At 43.6% G+C, this 19,391-nt stretch overlaps 2 protein-coding genes across 6 annotated transcripts in view; one reads left to right on the top strand and one right to left on the bottom strand.

The window, feature by feature from the left end:
• The window catches only part of BRINP2 (BMP/retinoic acid inducible neural specific 2), a 114,405-nt gene extending 101,790 nt beyond the window's left edge, over positions 1-12,615 (bottom strand). The window contains exons 1-2 of one of the 3 annotated variants that reach the window (XM_019027031.3): positions 11,773-12,589; positions 9,968-10,116 (exon numbers count right to left, since the gene is read on the bottom strand). The gene's annotated coding sequence lies outside the window, so the exon portion shown is untranslated. Of the gene's footprint in view, positions 1-9,967; positions 10,117-10,849; positions 11,312-11,772 lie in introns of those variants that run through there. The other 2 variants (XM_004027953.5, XM_055377943.2) reach the window with 2 other exon arrangements.
• A 5,675-nt stretch (positions 12,616-18,290) lies between these two features.
• The window catches only part of ASTN1 (astrotactin 1), a 307,688-nt gene continuing 306,587 nt past the window's right edge, over positions 18,291-19,391 (top strand). For 2 of the 3 annotated variants that reach the window (XM_055377935.2, XM_055377933.2), the window contains exon 1: positions 18,291-19,112. In XM_055377935.2, the coding sequence (XP_055233910.1) occupies positions 18,830-19,112 (283 nt within the window). In that variant the 5' untranslated portion in view covers positions 18,291-18,829. The remainder of the gene's footprint in view (positions 19,113-19,391) is intronic. The other variant, XM_004027951.5, reaches the window with a different exon arrangement.

The following is a 19,391-nucleotide window of genomic DNA, read 5'->3' on the forward strand; positions in this document are numbered from 1 at the left end:
CTGAGGCCATGATGAGTCCATTTTTCCTGTCACTCTCCTCTCCTACGTGGGGCAGATCTGCCCATCAAATAAGAATTTAAGCAACTAAAGCCCTAACAAAGATATTGCTGGCCCTGTGTTCTTCTGTTGTTTGCCTGAGCAAAATCCATCATTACTCTATATGCATATGGCATGTGTCAACTGTTTTAAAATTAGCCAATTTTCCTAAGCATAAAAATGGATTTTTGTCATATCACATGAACCATATATCACAAAAACAAACCAGTTTTTGTTGTGGCTTTTTTTTTCTTTCCAAAATACATTAAGTCTTTTTAAGTCACTGCCAAATCCATTTTGCTCACTGTATTTGTGAGATACATTTAAAGAAACGAAGCAGAAAAAGAAAAAAAAAAAAGAAAAAAAAAAAGCTCATACACTGCCATCACCTGGAAAGAAATCTAGTTCATTACCAAACCAACCATGCCTAGGAGGCTGGATTGCTTCATCCTGCTTTTACATAATAAATAAATACAGCATTTGCATGCTGCCCTGCACTGAGAGTTTGACACAGGGCAAAAAAAAAAAAAAAAAAAAAGAAAAAAAAAGAAAAACAACAACTACAAAAACCCCTAAGTTTAAGAAAAAGAACTGTCATTTATGGAGCACTCTACATATCAGACTTGATGAGTACTAATTCTGCATTACTTCATTTCATACTCTAACCCTGTGAGTTTTACCACATCCATTTCACAGATGTGCACCCTGAGGCTAATGTAGTAGTAAAGCAACTTGGCAAGATCAAATACATGGTACGTAGCAGAGCCTGCCAAAGGCTTGAACCCAAGTTCACCATGCCTGAGCCTCTTCTCTCAATGACTATGTCGTCACATACGAGAGCAAACAAAACCATCGAAACTTCTAAAGACATGATATTGCGGCACCAGGTTTCTTTTCTTCATTAAGCCTGTACTGGTGAGTTCCTTAAGGGTTGTAGCTCAGAGCAGCCCTCTTTGGGAAATTCTGCTTGAGCCTCTGCATAAAGCCTCCAAACATTGCTAAGCTCAGGAGTGATGCAGCTTGTATGTAAAGAATCGGCAGCTGTCTGTATGGTTCGTTTTGAAGGCCCTACAATTCCTCTCAACAAGGAAAAGCACCATGTCTCACTTGGGTTAAAATCTGTGAATTTCTCTTTTGAAATGCTCTAGTGTTAATTGGGAGGGCAGCACATTAAATCATTATTAGTCATTAATACCTTAACACAAATTAGTTGATCAGGTTACTGAGAGGTGTGAAGGGCCCTGAGGGAAGGATATTATCTTGATGGAGGTGGTGGGGAGTTGCCAAGGAGGGCAGTCTCTGGATTGCTGCAGGGGCTGAGTGAGGCTGAGTGAGGGAGCTAAGGGAGGATGGGAGGGGTGGGGCAGGGAGGGAGGGACGGCACCAGGACTAATCAGCTTAGTTCCAGACAGGATTGCTTCTGCAAATGTAACTGTCCCTCCCCATTCCTTCTCCGCACACGCGCACGCACACATGGCTCCCCTGCTGTCCCTTTCGAGCTTGCCGGAGTGTACTTCAGATAAGGGTTTTAGGAAAGGTACCGGCCACTCCTCGGCAACCTCCGGGGCAAGAATCCCGCCTGCGCCTCTGCGGCCGGGGGCTTGTAACACAGCTTTTCGCCTCTAGGGGTCTCTAGTGCCCCGAGGCTTCCGGAGGAGGCTGCCCTTGCTCCGCCGTCCCTCGCGGCTCAAATCCGAAAGGTCGGAGATTTCAGAAAGAAGAGGCGTGTGCAGGGCGCCTCCCAAGACCCCGCCAGCCGCCGGCACACCCGTCAGCCACCTGCCCCTGCTCCTGCCTAACGACGTATTGATGATAAATGGCTGAACACCGAGTGAGGGGGAGGCAGACATTAGCTGCCCCCACAGTCCTCACTGAGTGCTTAGTTATTTCTATGTCTCAAGGGGATTTCAAGGACCTCCCTCTGCATCCCCACCTCACACTCTTCCAGTAAACCCAGTCCCCCGGCCTGCCAGACTACAGCCCAGCAGGAGTCTCCGCGCTTTCAGCCCGGCAGCCTCGTGGTAGGGATGGGGCATGAACCGGAGTGAGGGACAGGCAGGCCCCAGTCACCAGCTACCCGCTGCCGCTGGGCCTTATGTTCTGCCCTCCCTGAGCTGGGGCTCCCCGCGAGGGAGGACCGCTGCCTTCGTTCTGGGAGACCTGGGTACCCTAATGAAAACAGAAGAAAAAAAATCACGACTGAGGAGTATTGGGAAAAAGCACGAAACTTTGAGCAAGGCACTTGTTCCTCCCAGTCCACTGTTGAAGAGGCTGCAAGAGTTGATGGCAAAATTCTGGCTTTCTAATTCATCCTGCAATACTTGTTTGAATCCCAACTCCACTACTCACTAGATGTGAGATCTTGGGTAATTGACTTAACCTCTCTGTACCCATTTTATTTTTTCATCTTCAAAACGAGAATAATAGTATCTACTTCATAGAGAGTTGTTAGACTTGAAAGAGATCTTACAGTGCATACTCTCAGCATCTAGTATAGTGCCTGGCACACAGCAGGCGCTCATTCATAGACATTGAACTCCTTGCATTTTCAATTACTGAGAACAAGGGAGAACAACAGTGATTGGTCCTAGTCTCACAGAACTTCGCAGATGTGTCTGGGTGAGTGAAAGTCTTATATTTTAAAATCAATTTTAATATATCACCTGTGATTTTAAATGAATCACAAGTTTTGCTTTTTAAAGAACTTCTGCAGTGGTCTTCAATGTGTTTTGAATACCTTTAGGTTCCAAGGAGTTGCCCTAGGGAACACTTGTGGGTGAGGAAAGAGAAGAAACAGGTGGCGGAGCTCCAGAGCCCCTAGGCCTGCTCCAACGAGAGAGCTCCCCTTTTATCTGCTTTATATATTGGGGTTTTAGGTAAGGGTTTATTGATGAAAGTCTTCCACTGCTTTTTTGAGAGATGAAAACCACTGTGAATATGTCCTTGTATAATTCAGGGAAACCTTTTCCTCCAGGCTTAAGGATGCTCAACTCTGGTATTTGTCAATCATTGTCTTTAATCTTTACAATTTTTGTGCAACATAAGGTGTAATATCCATTTTACTAGGTGGGGATACTGAGGCTGATACAAGCCACACATAGCTGCGGTCACACAGTGGGTAAGTGACTATGACCAGATTGATGCCCAGGTTTGTCTCACCCAAAAGTCACCCACCCCATTGACCCTCAGAGCCACCCAGGGTGGAAGGCAGAGGGCATGGTGCAGGGGCAAGAGCCCAGAGTCTGAATGTTGGTTGCTCCTCTATGCTTTGCCTTCCTCAGTTTCCATATGCAAAACAGGAATGACACTTACTTCATAAGGTTGTAATAAGAATTAAATGAGATAATATAAGTAAAAATGAACCTAGTACAATTTTTATCATAAAATAGGCATTGGGAGTATATTAAATATGTATGAACTTGTCCCACCCATTTCATCTGCTCGCCAAATTATTTCTTTAACCTTTTATTATAAGAGATATTCATTCAGAAGGTATAGATGCATGCATGTGTATATACGGGGTGTGCGTGTGTGTGAATACATACGTACATATGTGTGTATAGATGTGTGTGTATATACATAAAATTGTAGAGCAAACCTGCCCTCGGGTCAAGAAACAGAACACTGCCAGCATCTCAGAATCAACCCCCTCTGCATACCCCTCCTTGATCAAATTCCCATTTCTCCCTCCAGTCCAATTCACTTCTCATCTTGTTAAAAAATAATTTTCTTTTCCCCTTTTACTCATGCCTCTGGGTTGTCCCCAGCCCTTTTGCTATGCCTCTGACTGTCACTTTGCTAAGGTTCTGAGTGACACGTTGTTCACAGGAAAGAAGTGAAATAAAGTGGTTCAGCAAAACAGGTGTGTGTGTGAGAGAGAAAGAGTGTGTGTGTGCCATGCTTCCTACCCTTGCAGGATGCAGCATACTGGACACCTTCTGAGATATGTCTTAACCCAAAAGAACAGGAGGGACAAATAGATTGATAGGGGATAGGTTTGGGAACATTTGGGCTATTTGCTGTACCCCAAGGCCACCCAGGCTTGAGTGTGGTACCTCCAGCAGTGACAAGTGAACATCACAGCAGCTAGTGTCTTGGTTACATAGAAGAAACAATTTTTCTCCTCTTTAGATTCCCAGATCCAACTCTAGAATTTCTACTTTTCTCAATTGACAAATTACACCTCAATTTGAATGTTACTTTCTCTAAGAGACTTTCCCTGACCAATGCCTCAATCACTCTGTCTGACAATACTCTATTTTATCTTCTTCATTATCAGCACTTGAAATTATTTATTTGTTTATATTGTTGTTTTTCTGGATACCATAGTAATAAAGAATGTGGACTCGGGGTCTAAACTTGATTAGAATGCCAGCTCCCCTAGTTACTAGCTGTGTGGCCTTGGGCAAGTTACTTAACCTCTCTGGGCTTTCAACTCATCGTCTATAAAATAACAAACCTACTTACCTTATAGGATCAAATGAGTTTATTTGTGTAAAACTTCAGTACAGTATCTGCCTGACACTTAAGTACTATTAAGGTGTTAGCTATTATCGGCAATGTCCATAATAACCATGATTATCATGATTATAATCATACCTTCTGTCTAGAATGGAAGCAACTTGAGGGCAGACCTTTTATCTGTGTTGCTGTTTGCTGAATCCTCAGTGCCTAGGAATATGACCCAGCACTACACACTCTTAATAATATACTCAATAAATATTTTCAGAGAAGTATGTCTTCGAGCCTCGATCCCAGCCCTGCTGCTTGGTGCAGGAGATGGCCATATCAACAAGTCAGAATGGTGTGGTGAGTACAGAGCAAAAACAGAATTTGAACAAGATGTGTAGGAGTCTAGAGGGGGAGGCAATTAATTCTGTCCCAGAGTTTCAGAGAAGACTTCATAGAGGGATACTATTTACAGAGTCTTGAAGCTCAGTAACCCTTCAAGAAGCAGAGAATAGGACAGGGGAAGATTCTGCATGAAAACAATTCAAGACCTCTAAGGCTCCAGAGTGCTGAGGGAGCTGCCTGGTGTTTGAAGTGGCTGCTGTGAGAAGCGGGATGTAGGAAAGATGCACAGAGAGGTTATTGGACCAGCTCCTGAAGGAGCTCCTGTTTGTTATGCTAAGCAACTTGTTATTCTGACAATAGTGGGGAGTCACTGGAGAATTACAGTAAGAGGAAAAGCATGGTCAAATTTACTATTTTGAAAGATCATCCTGGCTGCAGGGAAGAGACTGGACTGGCTAGCCTTCAAGGGAAGAGATACAGAGATCAAGTCCTGGGATGATGCTGGAGAGAAGGGTGAGAGCCTGGCATCAGACAGTGGCAGGAGGGGTGAGGAGGAGAGGATGGCTTTGAGAAATCATTAGGAGGTAGACCCTGTCAAGCCTGGAGGATTTATTGCATGTAGGTGCAGTGTGAGAGAAAGCAGAGCCCAGGACAATTTACCTTTCTTCATTATTCCTTTGGAAGTCGGGTGGATTTTGGTACCTTTAACCAAAGCAGGAATAGCTTGGGATGTGAATTGGTGCACAATGATTTTAGTTTTGGATTTTAATCTTGGTGATGTCAAAGTGAAGACCTTTAGTAAGAAAGAGTGTTAACATTTGTTGAGCATCTACAATGTGCCTGAAACTATGTTTGGCACCTTACCTATTTTATCTTATTTAACATTTAGAATAACCCTTTGAGAGATCTAGCATTACTATTTTTTACTTCTATAGATGATAAAACTGAAAATACAAGAGGTAATAATCCCCCTTTTACGTGGTTAACATGTACGAACAGTAAGTAGAGTAGTTTGATTAAGCAAGATTGAATGAAGTAAATAGAGAAGGATTAGAAAATACAGTAATAAAGGTAATTTGGGGCAGGTTATGAAAAACCTTGAATGGAGTTAATAACCATCCCACAGGGTTGTGAGAATCAAGTGAGAGAAAGCTTGTGAAAACCTTTTGTGAACTATAGAATGATAAGCAAATATGAGTTCAAGTTGTGGCCAAACTTATTGCAGTGAATGACAATAATGACAATGAATGAGTTATAATATTCAAATCTGTAATTTTTAAAAATTCAATTATTGTGTCTTCTCCCCATTCTTCTTCTTGGTAGGTCCACAAATCTTGTTGTTGTTGTTGTTTTTATTTGTTTGTTTGTTTGTTTTTATAAAGAGTCTCACTCTGTTGCCCAGGCTGGAGTGCAGTGGCGCAATCTTGGCTCACTGCAACCTCCACCTCCTGAGTTCAAGCGATTCTCCTGCCTCAGTCTCCCAAGCAGCTGGAATTACAGACTTGCACCACCACGCCCAGCTAATTATTTCACAAAATAATCTTTAATACATGGCCATGCCTTTCTTTCTCCCCACCACACTATCAACATATTGATAAGAAAACAGAAAGCTCTCACAAGGAATGATCGTAACGTGGTAGAGATAAAAAGAAAGGAGGGAATTTGAAAGACAAACATACTCAGCTGATCCCACTATTGTGTCCTCACCCTTTGGAGTAAGACCCTAAAGATTAGTTACTCGGTTATTTCTACTGTCATTCAAAAACTCGAAAATATTAGGATAAAATTACCAAGCCACCCACCGGCTCACTCTTTGTATGTGAGCTGAGGGCTGCAATGCTTCCCAAAGGCTTTGGGTGGGCTTAATTACAGTTAACAAGGTCCCTCTTCAAATAAATATAGGTTGGTGTATGCTATTTGTGCCCTTCTTGAATTGAAATTTTAGAAATACATGCCTTAAGGCTCACTCTGGGCTGCTCCTGACCCCTCCCTCCATGTTCTTTCTCTTTTTATGTCGCCAGCTCCTCCTATTTCATGCCTCTGCACCTTTTCCCCATTAACCTGTCACTACTTTGCAGGGCCTTTGTTAACACTATCCAAAAATAATAATAATAATAATAATAATGCCAGCCACATACATAATTTTAACTTTTCTAGTAGCCACATTAAAAAATACAAAAGAAATGGGTGAAACTAATGTTAATATATTTGATTTAACTCAATGTATTCAGAATATTATCTTTTTAACATGTAATGAAGATTAAAAATATTGATGAGATATTTTACATTGCTTTTCTTTTCAAACCAAGTCTTCAAAACCCAATGCATATTTTACATTTACAGCATACATTTCAAGTGCTCAAGACCCACATGATGCCAATATGCTATCATATTGGCAACTGCCTAGAGCTTAGTCCTGTGAGGTATCAAATTGTCTTCTCCCTTTGCCCAATCCAGAATTCCAGAAAAGTTTGCATTTCATGTGAGCCTCAGTAAGAGGAATAATGGGACTGGCTGTTGATGATTCCATGCTGTGTTGATGCTACTCAACTTTACTTCTCTGTCTATGGCAGAGTGACAATTTAAAGAGGGGCTGACCTGCATCCTAATTGGTCAGATGAGATTGGTTCACCGTAGTCCCCAGTTTGAAGCATAACTCAGCTGTCTGTCTCTTCCTTTCTAGACAGAAGAGACTTTAATTCACAACCCTTAACCACATGCCCTTGGGCCCGGATCTCTACCTCAGCCCCCAAACATAGCAGTGGATGCTTCTGAATAGTAAAGAGAAAAGGAGTCATGCTCACAGTCCAGCTGCACAGTCATTTAAGACAGGAAACAAGGGTGACAGCAAGGTCCAGGGAAGGATTTTCAAGGGAAAGTAATGTCCTTTGAGACCTGTTCCCCGAATAAACTCCTAGGGCTAAGCAAACAAACAGACTGGGTTCTTGAGGGTTTTACTTTTGACCTGGAAGCAATTATGGAGTGACTTTAGGTAAGCCATTCCACTTTCATGTTCAATGGGAACTTCCTCCATGTTGGAATGGGGCCACCCAAGCCACCGGTGACTTGCAGCATGAAAAACATCCCAAACCACGTGAAGACCAGTGACTAGGGTGGTTGTGTTACCAGTCCTCTCACAGGCCCCGCGCTTTGCCTTGACCTTTCCTCTGGGAGAGATGCCCACTGTGCGAGCAAATGTGTGTAGCTGGCTGGTCACAGCTCTCTCCTGGTGGGCCCTTCCTTGGCATTGCCCAGGCTGGCAGGCTGCCTCTCCCCTCTCCTGCCCAGCTGAGCAAACACAGTGCCCTGTGGTACAGCTTCAGGCAACACCGCATCCTGCCCCCCACCACCCCGCTTTTCCATGGTCTCCTCCTTAGTGGCTGCTACAGTGTATGTTTTATTAAAAGGGAGAGAGAAGGGGAGACAAGAGGTTATGTACATGGGCATGCTCAAGAATCTTAAGATTGAAAATCTCCTGCTCGCTGCTAAATGCCTAAGGGCTTTGGCATTTTGCCAGCTCTAAGAAAACCCCAGGAGGAACATTTGGGTGGAGAAATAGGAAATGAAGGAAAATCAAGGCTCTCTCTTAGGAGATTCTGATTGTAAAATATGAGAAGTTGTGTGTGTGTGTGTGTGTGTGTGTGTGTGTGTGTGTGTGTGTGTGTGTTCTCTTAAAATTTGCTTGCTTACCCCCAATATCCTCATTCAGATTTTTTGATATGATGTTGATAAGCTCTCTGAGGTTGAGCAATACTTTTCCCACAATATATAGATTAGACTTGAGGATGGGTGGAAGGCCAGATAATTTTCAATGTCTAATGAGATGCCCAGCATTACAGAGCCCCCTGCCTAGTTTCTAGGGCAACTTCCTGTAGACCAATATATGTTTAAAATAATTTAACCAGGTGTATGGTATTTCCAGAATGCAGAAAAGAAAGGTAGCCCAGGGTAAACCCCAAGGAATCAAGCAAGCCTCAAAGTTTCCAACCTTCCCAACAGTGCTGTAGTTATTATTTCTGTCAGCTAGAACCCTTTCCCTCATTCTTTCTATCCAAACAAATCCCACCGCATCCCTCATGGCTCAACTCAAATTCTCCTTCCTTTGAATACTGATAGTTCTCATTATCTGTACGAATCAATCGCAGATGAACTAGGTCAGCCTTGTAAATTCTCTGGTATTGAATTGCTGTTTAGAACCTACATCATCATTTCCCTTTTGTCAGATGGGAGCCTAGTTTCCTAACTAGACTGCAAGATCACTGAAGGCAAGGGCAAAGGCCTATGAGACTTTTATTCTTCACTGCTTTTAAGTTAGTCCCGGAGGAGAAACCCTGTGTCATTGTAACATCTCCATCCTTACAAAGTACAGAACAACTAAATCAGATTATAATTACTAAAATCAAACCATTCCTTAGAAGAAGCCCATGGAGTCTGGGGTTGGTTCAGGAGCAGTGAGACCCAGATCCAATTCCACAGTGTCCCTTAAGTGCTGTGTGACCCTGCATAAAGCAGTTCCTCTTTCTGAGGTTCTCTGCCCTCCCTTTTCCAAGAAGGGGGCTGAAATCATTTTAGCTTTACTTCTTAGGGTAATCAAAGATAAATGAGACAATAAGCCGTGTGAGGATTAATTAGATGAGCTCTGGAAAGTGCTGTCAGCCCTTTGGAAGAGGATGCCATTATAAAATGTATACAAGGTCTTATTATTTAAGAGAAAGAGTTGAATCGCCAAAAATACACTGCGCAGTGGGGAAAACAAAACACTAACCAGGAAACCTCAACTAAGCATCCCAGTCAGCAGAAAGTGCCCACGCAGATGTCTCAAGTCCCTCCAGATTACCTCTTGTTTGTGAGTTGGGGAGGGATTTCAGGGCAGTGCCTCAAGGGAGTGTATCATTTTTCTGTGATGCTCTCCAGTGGCTAGCCTGTGTCTTGGGAAAGGGGATCAGGAGAAGGTGATGACACAGGGTTGTTCTTTGCCCTTTGGCCTTGTTCAGTAAACAACCTGTCAGGAGGCCAGAAAGGAGCACCTAGAAGATAATTTTGAGGGCCAAAAAGGGAAGATGCTCCCCATCTTTGAGACCAGCTCCATGCTGACAGAGCAGGAACCTTCCTCCTTCCCCAGCCCTTTTCTCCTCACCTCCTTTCTTGTGCCCACACTGCAGCACACATCACTCCATTCTGGGAGACAAAGCCAGCTCCATTTTTGGTGAAGAGGGGAAGTAAGAGTCAAGAATGCTCCTGTCTTCTCCATGGCTGCAGCCCAGCTGTCAAACACTTTGGCGCCAGCTGACCTCCAGAAGGGGAGACTATGGTGTGACATTTGCTTCCTTTGTCTCAAATATTTCACAATATACATGCTCTGTGCCTTTTCAAATCATATCCTCCTCAAAGAAGCAAGGCATGCATCTTTTCCTAGAGTAGGCAGCAGCTCTGATATTGATAAGACAGCATCATTGTGGCAGCATGTCTTGGTCATGCCCTCAGTGCTGCAAAGCAACTTATTCTGGGTGAAGGGGGACTCCAGAGGGTCATGCCTTAAACAAATAACATACACACAACTGTGTGAGTCAGGAGGGAAAGCACACAAACTCCAGCATCACTTTGCTGTTGCCTGATGTCATCAGGCTGCCCCCCAGGGGATTTGGTATACTTTAGTTGCTTGATTAATACTGGCATTGCATGTATTTTAGCGAGCATGGTCAGAGAGAGTCACTTCAACATGCACATGTCTGGAGAAGGACAGAAGCAGAAATACTTGACTTATAATATACCTTTTATCCCTCTGATTGGTCTATGCTGACATAACACTGTCCCTGCTGAATAAGGCCTAGATTACCCAACTATAAGCTTGACCTTTTATAATTGTTATCCTTTTAACAAAACATTTGTTTCTGCTCATAGCACCCTGCTCCTAGGGCTGCAAAGAGCACACACACAATTCTTTACAGAGGGGTCTGTTCAATCACATTACAGTGCATTAGCTTGAACATTGGTTAACATTTGGCTTAGGTCTATATACCTTGGATAAATATGTACCATGCAGAGGGACTGCTTGGTGAGGAGAAAAGTCCTCTGGGCTGGAACAACAGCTCACAAGTTCATGTTCCTACTAGGCAGGAACACTCCAGGCATCCGTGATTTGGGCAGGGTGCTGGACATGCTTGGTTCTTCTGTGGGCAGCCTGTTTCCTGCATACAGCTGTGAGCACAAGCACACATACATACACACACCACAGGCAGCATTCGACAGTGTACCCAGATGATCACAAAAACAGAGACAGAGATCTGCTAGATGATACCAGCACATCCCACCTTTTAGCACAGCAATGTTCTTCCCTAGTGTCTCCAGTGCTCTGCCAGGCTCAAGTCAATCAATGGGGCTTCTGCCACCACCCTGGGGAGACTATTTGCAACCTACAGGGTTCACTGTTTGGAATTTTATTTTCCTGACTGCATGTGCATGGGAAACATGCCATAGAGCTCTATGAGCACGATAATATAGATATCGTGCATTGTAACCTCAGCTCTTTGGGGTCCTTCCCAAACATAATGAACCTCCCAGTGTCAGCTGGGCAGGCAAAAGTCCTCGTCATCTTCTGCAATTATGCAGCCCTATTGAATTTTCTGAAGCTAATAGGAGTTGCACTAACTTTGAGGACTTAAACCAGGCAAAAGCAATATAGGTCAGGCAGGGAGCCCAAACCCTCTGATAGCCATGCAACACCAGGAGGCAATACCAGAGCAATCTCTAGCTCAACCCCAAAGTCCATTGCTCAGCTCCACAAGACAGAAACTAGGAGAGGTGGCATCATTCCCTCTGCCTGCCACTGCCAGGCACCAGGGCAAGAGGGTTGTATGAGAGCAAAATGGTCCCTTTACCAACGGACACACCAAAAAGGACAATGAAAAGGGGAGAAAAATCACCGAAACCCTGCACTGTTACCTTGAATCCTTGCAAGAGCCCTCCTTGCTGTATCAGCTGCTCCCCAAACCTTCAACGACTGGGAGGAGACTCCTAAAAGATTCCAGGTTTTTGTGCAACATCTCCAGTGGCAGCTTTCCAAAGTTTTTACTTCATGATTTCTTGTGGTTCTTTCTCATTTGGGGAAACGCGAATGCCTCCCCCTCAGCGTGTGAGAGGGAGCGGATGTCTCTTTTCAAATTCTCTTGCTCCCCGCTTTACTGTCGGTGCCGCCGCCGCCGCCGCCGCCACCGCCGCCAACGTTAGACCACTTGCCTGCTGCCTTCCCGCTGAGCAGCCAGGATCCCGGTCTCCCAGAGCATCTTTGAAGTGGGGCTTCGGCACTGGGCCGGGGCACACGCGGGGTGGGAGAGGTAAGGGAAGTGCAAGACCCAACTGGGGGAGTCCCCTGTCCCTCCGCCGAGGAGAAACCGAAGATTTTGCCTTCTTTCCAACTCTAAAGAGACTCACCCACCCGCTCTCTCACCCGAAATCACTGCCTTGCACATGGGCAGAGACAGGTCTTCTGGCTTCACCGCTCCCTCGGCTGCCTGCAGACCTGCCACTGACCTCGGAGCGCACGGCAGGTGCACATCCCCGGGCAAGTCCTAATGGGATCCTCCGAGCTCAGCGTAAGCGCTGCCAGCGCAGCGGCGAGCAGCTTGCGAGGCAGGCGGATTGCATCCCAGAGCTGCAGCCCGGCGCGTCCCCGCTCCGACTCCGCGCTCCGTACCTAAGCAGTGTCACCTGCAGACTCAGACACCAGATGAGTGTCTTAAGATAACAATGCTACCCTGCCTGCCTTTCTCTTTCTTTCTTATGCATGTAGGTTGGCAGCCAATGGGACACAGCGCCACACTCCCCACAGGTGCCCATTGGCTGGGCGGCTTGGCAGGGGGCGGGCTCTGAGCCTCACCGCTCTCTCCTTTGGTGAGCTGGCAGGCTGGGGTACCAGCTCTGTTAACCCTCCCAGCGTTGCAGTGGGGACTTTTTGGTGTGTATAAGGAAGCCTTGGGTACATTCACGGGTGGGGCGTTGGACACTCTAAGAAGGCTGGGGAACAAGAAGTAGCTGGGGAGCTAATTACATTTTCTTCTAATCTTCCTGAGTTACAATAATCATTTGTCCCAGCCCATTTTGTTTGCTTGCTTAACTAGAACTCCCAGAGATTGGGACCCATCTGAGCCATTTTCCATCTAATTTGAGGTTTCATTTGGTTGTTTTGTGCATTTTTTAGCCTCTTGGATTACTTAATTAGAAATGAGCCCCCAAGTGAGAAATAGTACACACACACACACACACACACACACACACACACACACACCCCAGAGATCCAAGAGGAGAGAGAGGCAAAAGCAAGAACCCAGTAAGATGGCTAGAGAGTGAAACAGATTTAGAGGCCAGGACAGCTAAATCAGGAAACATTCTGCCCCCACACCAGGACTGTAAGGACAAAGGCAAAGAGGAGAACTTCAGGTTTCTGGGGAGAGATTAAGTTTCAAAAATGTCCCTCCAAAAAAGGGAATTGTTTTGCCTGTGGTGTTTTCCCTCTGTGTGTCTCCTTTCACTTCTGTGTGTGTCAGGAAGAGGGACTGTGCATCTCCGTTTAGTTTTTAAAGGAAGACTAGAGAAATCAGAACAGGACCAGCCTTGTTTCTGTGAAGCAGGTGCTGTTGCTGGGCCTGTGAATTGAGAGAGAGGGAGGGAGGAAAAAAGGGAGGGAGGTGGAGGGAAAAGGGAGGAAAGGAGAAGGGAAGAAAATATTAACTTTACATTGAAGTGTGAAGTATATATTTTTGATGTCCTAATGAGGGTACAAAACTGAAACATGTCCCGCTAACTAGCATACTAAACTAGATTTTGGCAGGAGCATAGGAAAGAGAGTAATAGTTGAAGAAAAATCCAATTCAAGGGAAGAGCTGGGGGCTGGAGCTGGGGAAGGAACTTGGGAGATCCATGCTAAGTCATGTGGTGGGGGAAGTATGAAGAAGATAAATATATAGTCAGAAAGCGAGAGGAGTCTTTCAATTTAGTTTCCTTAAATGGAGAGCAACATCAGAGATTATTTTGTAAAGAACTAGAAAAAAAAGTATGTAGAGATTTAATGAATGTTTAAGAAGTACACATGGAGATTAGCTAAATTGCATCAAGTAGCCGTAAGTTCTGAATGAATAAAGAAAATTTAGAAATTTTCTTCATTCATCCCCTCAGACTCACACATCTATCACTTTCACCTATATTTTCTTCTCTGTATCTTATACAACTTTGAACTTCCTTCTGCATTCTGCAAGTATCTGTTTGCCTAAGCTACAAAACATGTCAGAGAATGGTGGTCCCACAGGGTCCTGAGCTCTCTGTCTGGAATAAAATAACCAAGAGAACCACTGAAAGCCTAAATCTATTGCTACCCAACTGCTGAGTTATTTACTTTTGTGATTTCTAGAGACAGAGACCCACTGAACTTGTCCCAAGTGACAACATACTGAAATGTTAAAATAGCATAAGGGAGTGGGTAAATAGAGGGAGAGGTTGAACAAAGGATTGCTAATTTCAATGCAAAGAAAGTTAAAATTTCCAAAATCTGTAAAAGAGAGAGGAAAGAGGTGACGGCAGATAAGAAGACAACTTGAAAAAGAAAACTTGCTTGTGCTTTCTTCTCCTATAAAGTCTGAAGCCGTGTAAAAAATTTTAAAGAGGCAGAATATACATTAAGAATTGCCACAAGTGTATAGTTTGATTAATTCTTGCCTATATGCATCAATGTAACCATTACTCACTTTATTACCAGCACTGCAGGAAGCATGTTCGTGAACGTTCTCAGTCAAAACCCTCCACTCCCCAGAGATAATTATATTCTGACTTCCATCACCAAAGATTAATGTTACTTGCTCTTGAACTTTGTTAATATAGGATCTTAGAGTATACACTCTTTTGTGTCTTGATCCTTTCACTCATCATTTTGTCTCTGAGATTTATCCATGTAGTTGTATGTTTTATTGCGGTGCACCATTCTATTACATGACTACATGGCATTTATTCATTCTGTTCTTGATAGATATTTGGGATGTTTCTGGGGTTTTTTGGCTATTGTAAGTAAACTTGTTATAAATGTTTTTGTGCTTGTCTTTTTGTGGATGTATGCAATCATTTCCTCTGGGAAAACACCAAGGACTATACATTACTTAATTTGCTTTGACTACTACACTGGAGAAAATCTCATGAAGATGACTCTGAAGCCTATTATCTTGCCAAAATAATTGAATAATGTGATAGTGGCAAAGGCTATCGCTACTGAGTACCAACTAAATGCCTAAAATGTGTCACATTGTTTACATACATAATCTCATTTCCTCCTCACAACCACCCCCAAAACTATGTATTATTCCTGTTTTGCAAATAAGAATATTGAATTTAAGACGTTGTATTAGGAAGTAGCTCTTGCTTTCCAGAGTGTATGTGTATGTATATGTGTAGATGTGTAGATGTTGGGGGAGATGTAAATAAATGCCCAGGGAATGGAGCTAGAAGAAGGGAAGTGATGGAAGTTCTCACTGCATAGGTGCAGCTGCAGATTAGCTTGGAGAGATGGGACAATCTGAAGAATAAAGAGTGTTGCACTTCAGGTGGACAGAATGTTATGGGAGGAGTGAAAATAGGAAATAGATTTTAATTTGATTGAGAGATGTGTGTGTGTGTGTGCACATGTGTGGTGGGAGGATAGAGATATAGTGCAGTGAGCAATCTATCTAAAAAACAGTGTGAGATTAGAAGAGTTTTTAAATTTCTAAACCGTGGGTTTTCAGCTTTATCATGTAGAAAAAGAAAAACTAGAATGACATAATGAAAGTTAGATTTCATGAAGATCAACCTGGTAGTTGTGTACAGAATGCGTTGCTAGGAGGAAAAGGAATCAAAATCTATTTTAATAGTCAAGGAAAGAGGCCATTGGTGCTTAAATACAGGAAGGTGTACCTCAGAAGAAAAGTGAAGATTGGAGATAACAGCATTTGCTGTTTTACAGTGTTTTAAAGAACAGAAATTTTCTGAGAATGAATAAATGCCATGTAGTCATGTAATGGACTAGTACACAGCAATAAAATATTGAACTACATGGATAAATCTCACAGATATAATGATGAGTGAAAATATTAAGACACAAAAAAGCATATACTCTAAGATTCTATATTTATAAAATTCAAGAGCAAGTAACATTACTCTTTGGTGACGAAAGTCAGAAACATTTTCTGTGACCAGCAGGGGTGAGCGGAGATGATTGGCCCCTTTTGTTGATGGGGAACTAAAGACAAGAATGGTCCAAGCTTATCTCCAAATAAGAATATTATGAAGTTAAGTCTTGAATCCAATTCTATTATTTCACTATATCATTATGCCTCTACACAAAGGTGATGATTGAGATGCATAACATTTTCCCCCATCTCCTCTAAATGTAAAACATCATGCATTAGAGATGGCCTGGCTTCCATGTACTTCAACCTTTACCCACATCTCCAGGTATTTAATTCCCTAAGAAAAGGCCATGTGACATTATTTCCATTTTTACAGGAATCAAGTACTCTGGAATAATATATTCTCTTTTAAAAAATTCTACTGTTTCTTTTGTTTAGTTCTTGTTTAGAGAGGTCTAGAAAGACTTGAGATACCAACTACCAACTATGCCCAACTCAATATACATTTTAAGAAGACTAGATATTGACTTATTGGAAAATCAACCCTAAATGGTTCACTTGGGCTTTCTAACATGACTCAAGAATCTTCAGAAAATTAAAAAGAAAGATTTCAAAGTGACAGTAGATTATATGCTACTCAAAAGCAGGAGGAGTATTTTTCTGGCTGTGCTTAGCCTAATGCTTATGATACAGTAGGTACACAAACATTTGCTGAATTAATTACTGTGGTCCATAAAGCCCAGTGATTATCCATGGGTGCACCCTAGTGTACCATAACCATATAGTGGAAAGAGCAGTGGGCAAAGAAATCTTGTTCATGGTCTTAGCTCCATAGAAGATAGATCACTCTTTAATGGGTCTCAATCTCCTTATCTGTAAAGTGAGAGATTGGACGAATACATGATCAGGTACTTACATGCCATTTCTCACATTCTAGTATCAAGGGTGTGTTCCTGGCATCCACTATAATTATTCAATGGCAAATAACCTTGCATAAGTAAGTTTAATACTAGATTTTTGTTTATGCTAGGGATAACAGAATGAAAGAGATATCATGGGGTTTTTGTCTCACTCAGTATCTCTTAGGGGAGCAATGACGATGAGGATGAGTTTTCAAAAGTCTTTAGCTGGTACATCTTTTTTACAGTAGTTTACAGTAGTTTGCAATGCTGCATGGTAAGATACCTTGGGGTTAATTCCCAGATAAGTTACGTATAAAAACTCAACTAATAAAGTGTCTTTGTTCTTCTTTTCTTTGCATATGTGGTAAATGATCTTTCACTACTTAAACATTACCTTAAATATGGCTTATTTTCTCTATTCAATTAGTTAAAGTTTGTGAAATATATGGCAAAAGCTTTTTTGTCTTTTAAAGAACATATTTTCACATATGCCAATAAACTGACACCAGGTAGAATGAAAATGTAATTGTTTCTTAAGTAGGGGTCCTCTTTTAGAACAGTAGTGCATTAAATTTCTAGCGTGAGAACTACAAATAACACAGTCTTCGTAGCACCTAGTATTGAAGTTAGCATTGACCCAATAACAGTGGAGGGACACACTTTTGAAATAAGTTATTGGTTATCATGTGAGAGAAAGTTCAGTTAAATGTCAGATTTCAGAATACACAATGTCACTTTTCTACCACTGTTTATTGCATATTGTCATCATTTTTAAAAGGCAACATTGTTGAGCACTACTGGGAACAGATCTTACATGGGTTTCGGTGGTGGTGGTGGTGTTATTCTTCAGAATACTTATGCAGGGTGCTGAATATCTGCCCTGTTGTACTCTTGACTGGATTGGGATTGACTTAGCTCATACCCAAGGATATTCTTTTATTACCTTTCCATCTGTTAAGAATGCTTAGGAACTTTGATTTTTCTCACAATTTCTTTCCAGCTTTGTCCTATTTACTAGATTCTCTAAAATTAAAGTTTCAAGATTTATTTGAGCTAACTCTACTTTTTTTCTATCAACTATAATATTCCCCAAATCATCTTTTTATTGGTTACTACAGATAAAATTTGTGATAGAAATGAAATGAAGCAGAGAGAAGTTGCAAGTAAAAGTTTTGATCTCCTGTTTGACTGTGCACCTTACTCTGTTGTGCATATCTATCCATCCATCTAAAACAGTATAACAAATATTTTCTTTAAATATTTTGCAAAGTTGATGCTAAGTAAAAATATGCACATGTGCATTCCCAGCTCCCGTTTATCCTATGTACAAATCCAACTAGTGGGGGGCGGGGGGAAAAGCAAGACTCGGACAAGCTATAATACATCCACAAAACCACTGGGGGAATTTTCATCTCCCCTCACCGCCCAGCTTTGCAGAAGCGCCCTTTAAGGTGTATGTCTGTGTGTGCCTCTCTCAAGCCTTTTGGATGATGATGCGAGAGGGAAGATTTTACATTGCAAAGATCAACGTATTAAAAATGCCGTGCAGGTAGTTCATAGCCAAGAGCCTTGCTCGTGTTGGAGGATGCAACGGAGGAGAGAGGCAGGAGCACCGGCAGCCAGCTGGGGGCTGACCTGATTCCCTAGAATCCTCAGCTCCCTTCCTCTTTCCTCTCGACGTCCTTCCTTCCCTTTTTCTCCTCTCCCCCCTCCCCCGCTTTCCCTTCTCCAGATAAGCAGCTCCGGGAAACAAAGAATCCGGGGCTCTCCAGACATCAGAGCTTAAACCCAGGACTCTGCAAGCGGCATCTCATTCCGGGGTCCAGGGCTCTCCCGGCTCTCCATCCCCTCCCTAACCTCCCCCGCCTCCCGCGCTCGCTCCCTCGCTCCCTCCCTGCTCGCTTCCTCCCCCACCATCGCAGCGCTAGGAGGAAGGCGGCCGGGCTCAAGATGGCTTTAGCCGGGCTCTGCGCCCTGCTCGCCTGCTGCTGGGGGCCGGCGGCGGTGCTGGCCACGGCCGCCGGCGACGTGGATCCATCCAAGGAGCTGGAGTGCAAGCTCAAAAGCATCACGGTGTCGGCACTGCCCTTCCTGCGCGAGAACGACCTGAGCATCATGCACAGCCCCTCGGCCTCGGAGCCCAAGCTCCTCTTCTCGGTGCGCAACGACTTCCCGGGAGAAATGGTCGTGGTGGACGACCTGGAGAACACGGAGCTGCCCTACTTCGTGCTGGGTGAGTCCCGGGGGAGGTCGAGGCGGCCGGAGGCGCTGGACCGGCGCCCCCACCCCCCACTCCAGCTCGCTCTACACACCCACTCGCCGACGACCTCCCCTCCCCCACTCCTACCTCCCGGATCCGCCCCACTCCCGGACTATTCTCCACACCCACTTGCATACTAGCGCCTCTGTGCACCTGACTTCTCCCCAGATCCGACCTGGATGCTGAGCCTCCTCTCAGCTGCCCTGCCTCAAAGAAACAGGTTGCATGAGTCTCTCTGAAACCTCTCCCAGC

Source organism: Gorilla gorilla, chromosome 1 (genome assembly GCF_029281585.2).
Source record: "Gorilla gorilla gorilla isolate KB3781 chromosome 1, NHGRI_mGorGor1-v2.1_pri, whole genome shotgun sequence".
In the NCBI taxonomy this organism is placed as follows: Eukaryota; Metazoa; Chordata; class Mammalia; order Primates; family Hominidae; genus Gorilla; species Gorilla gorilla.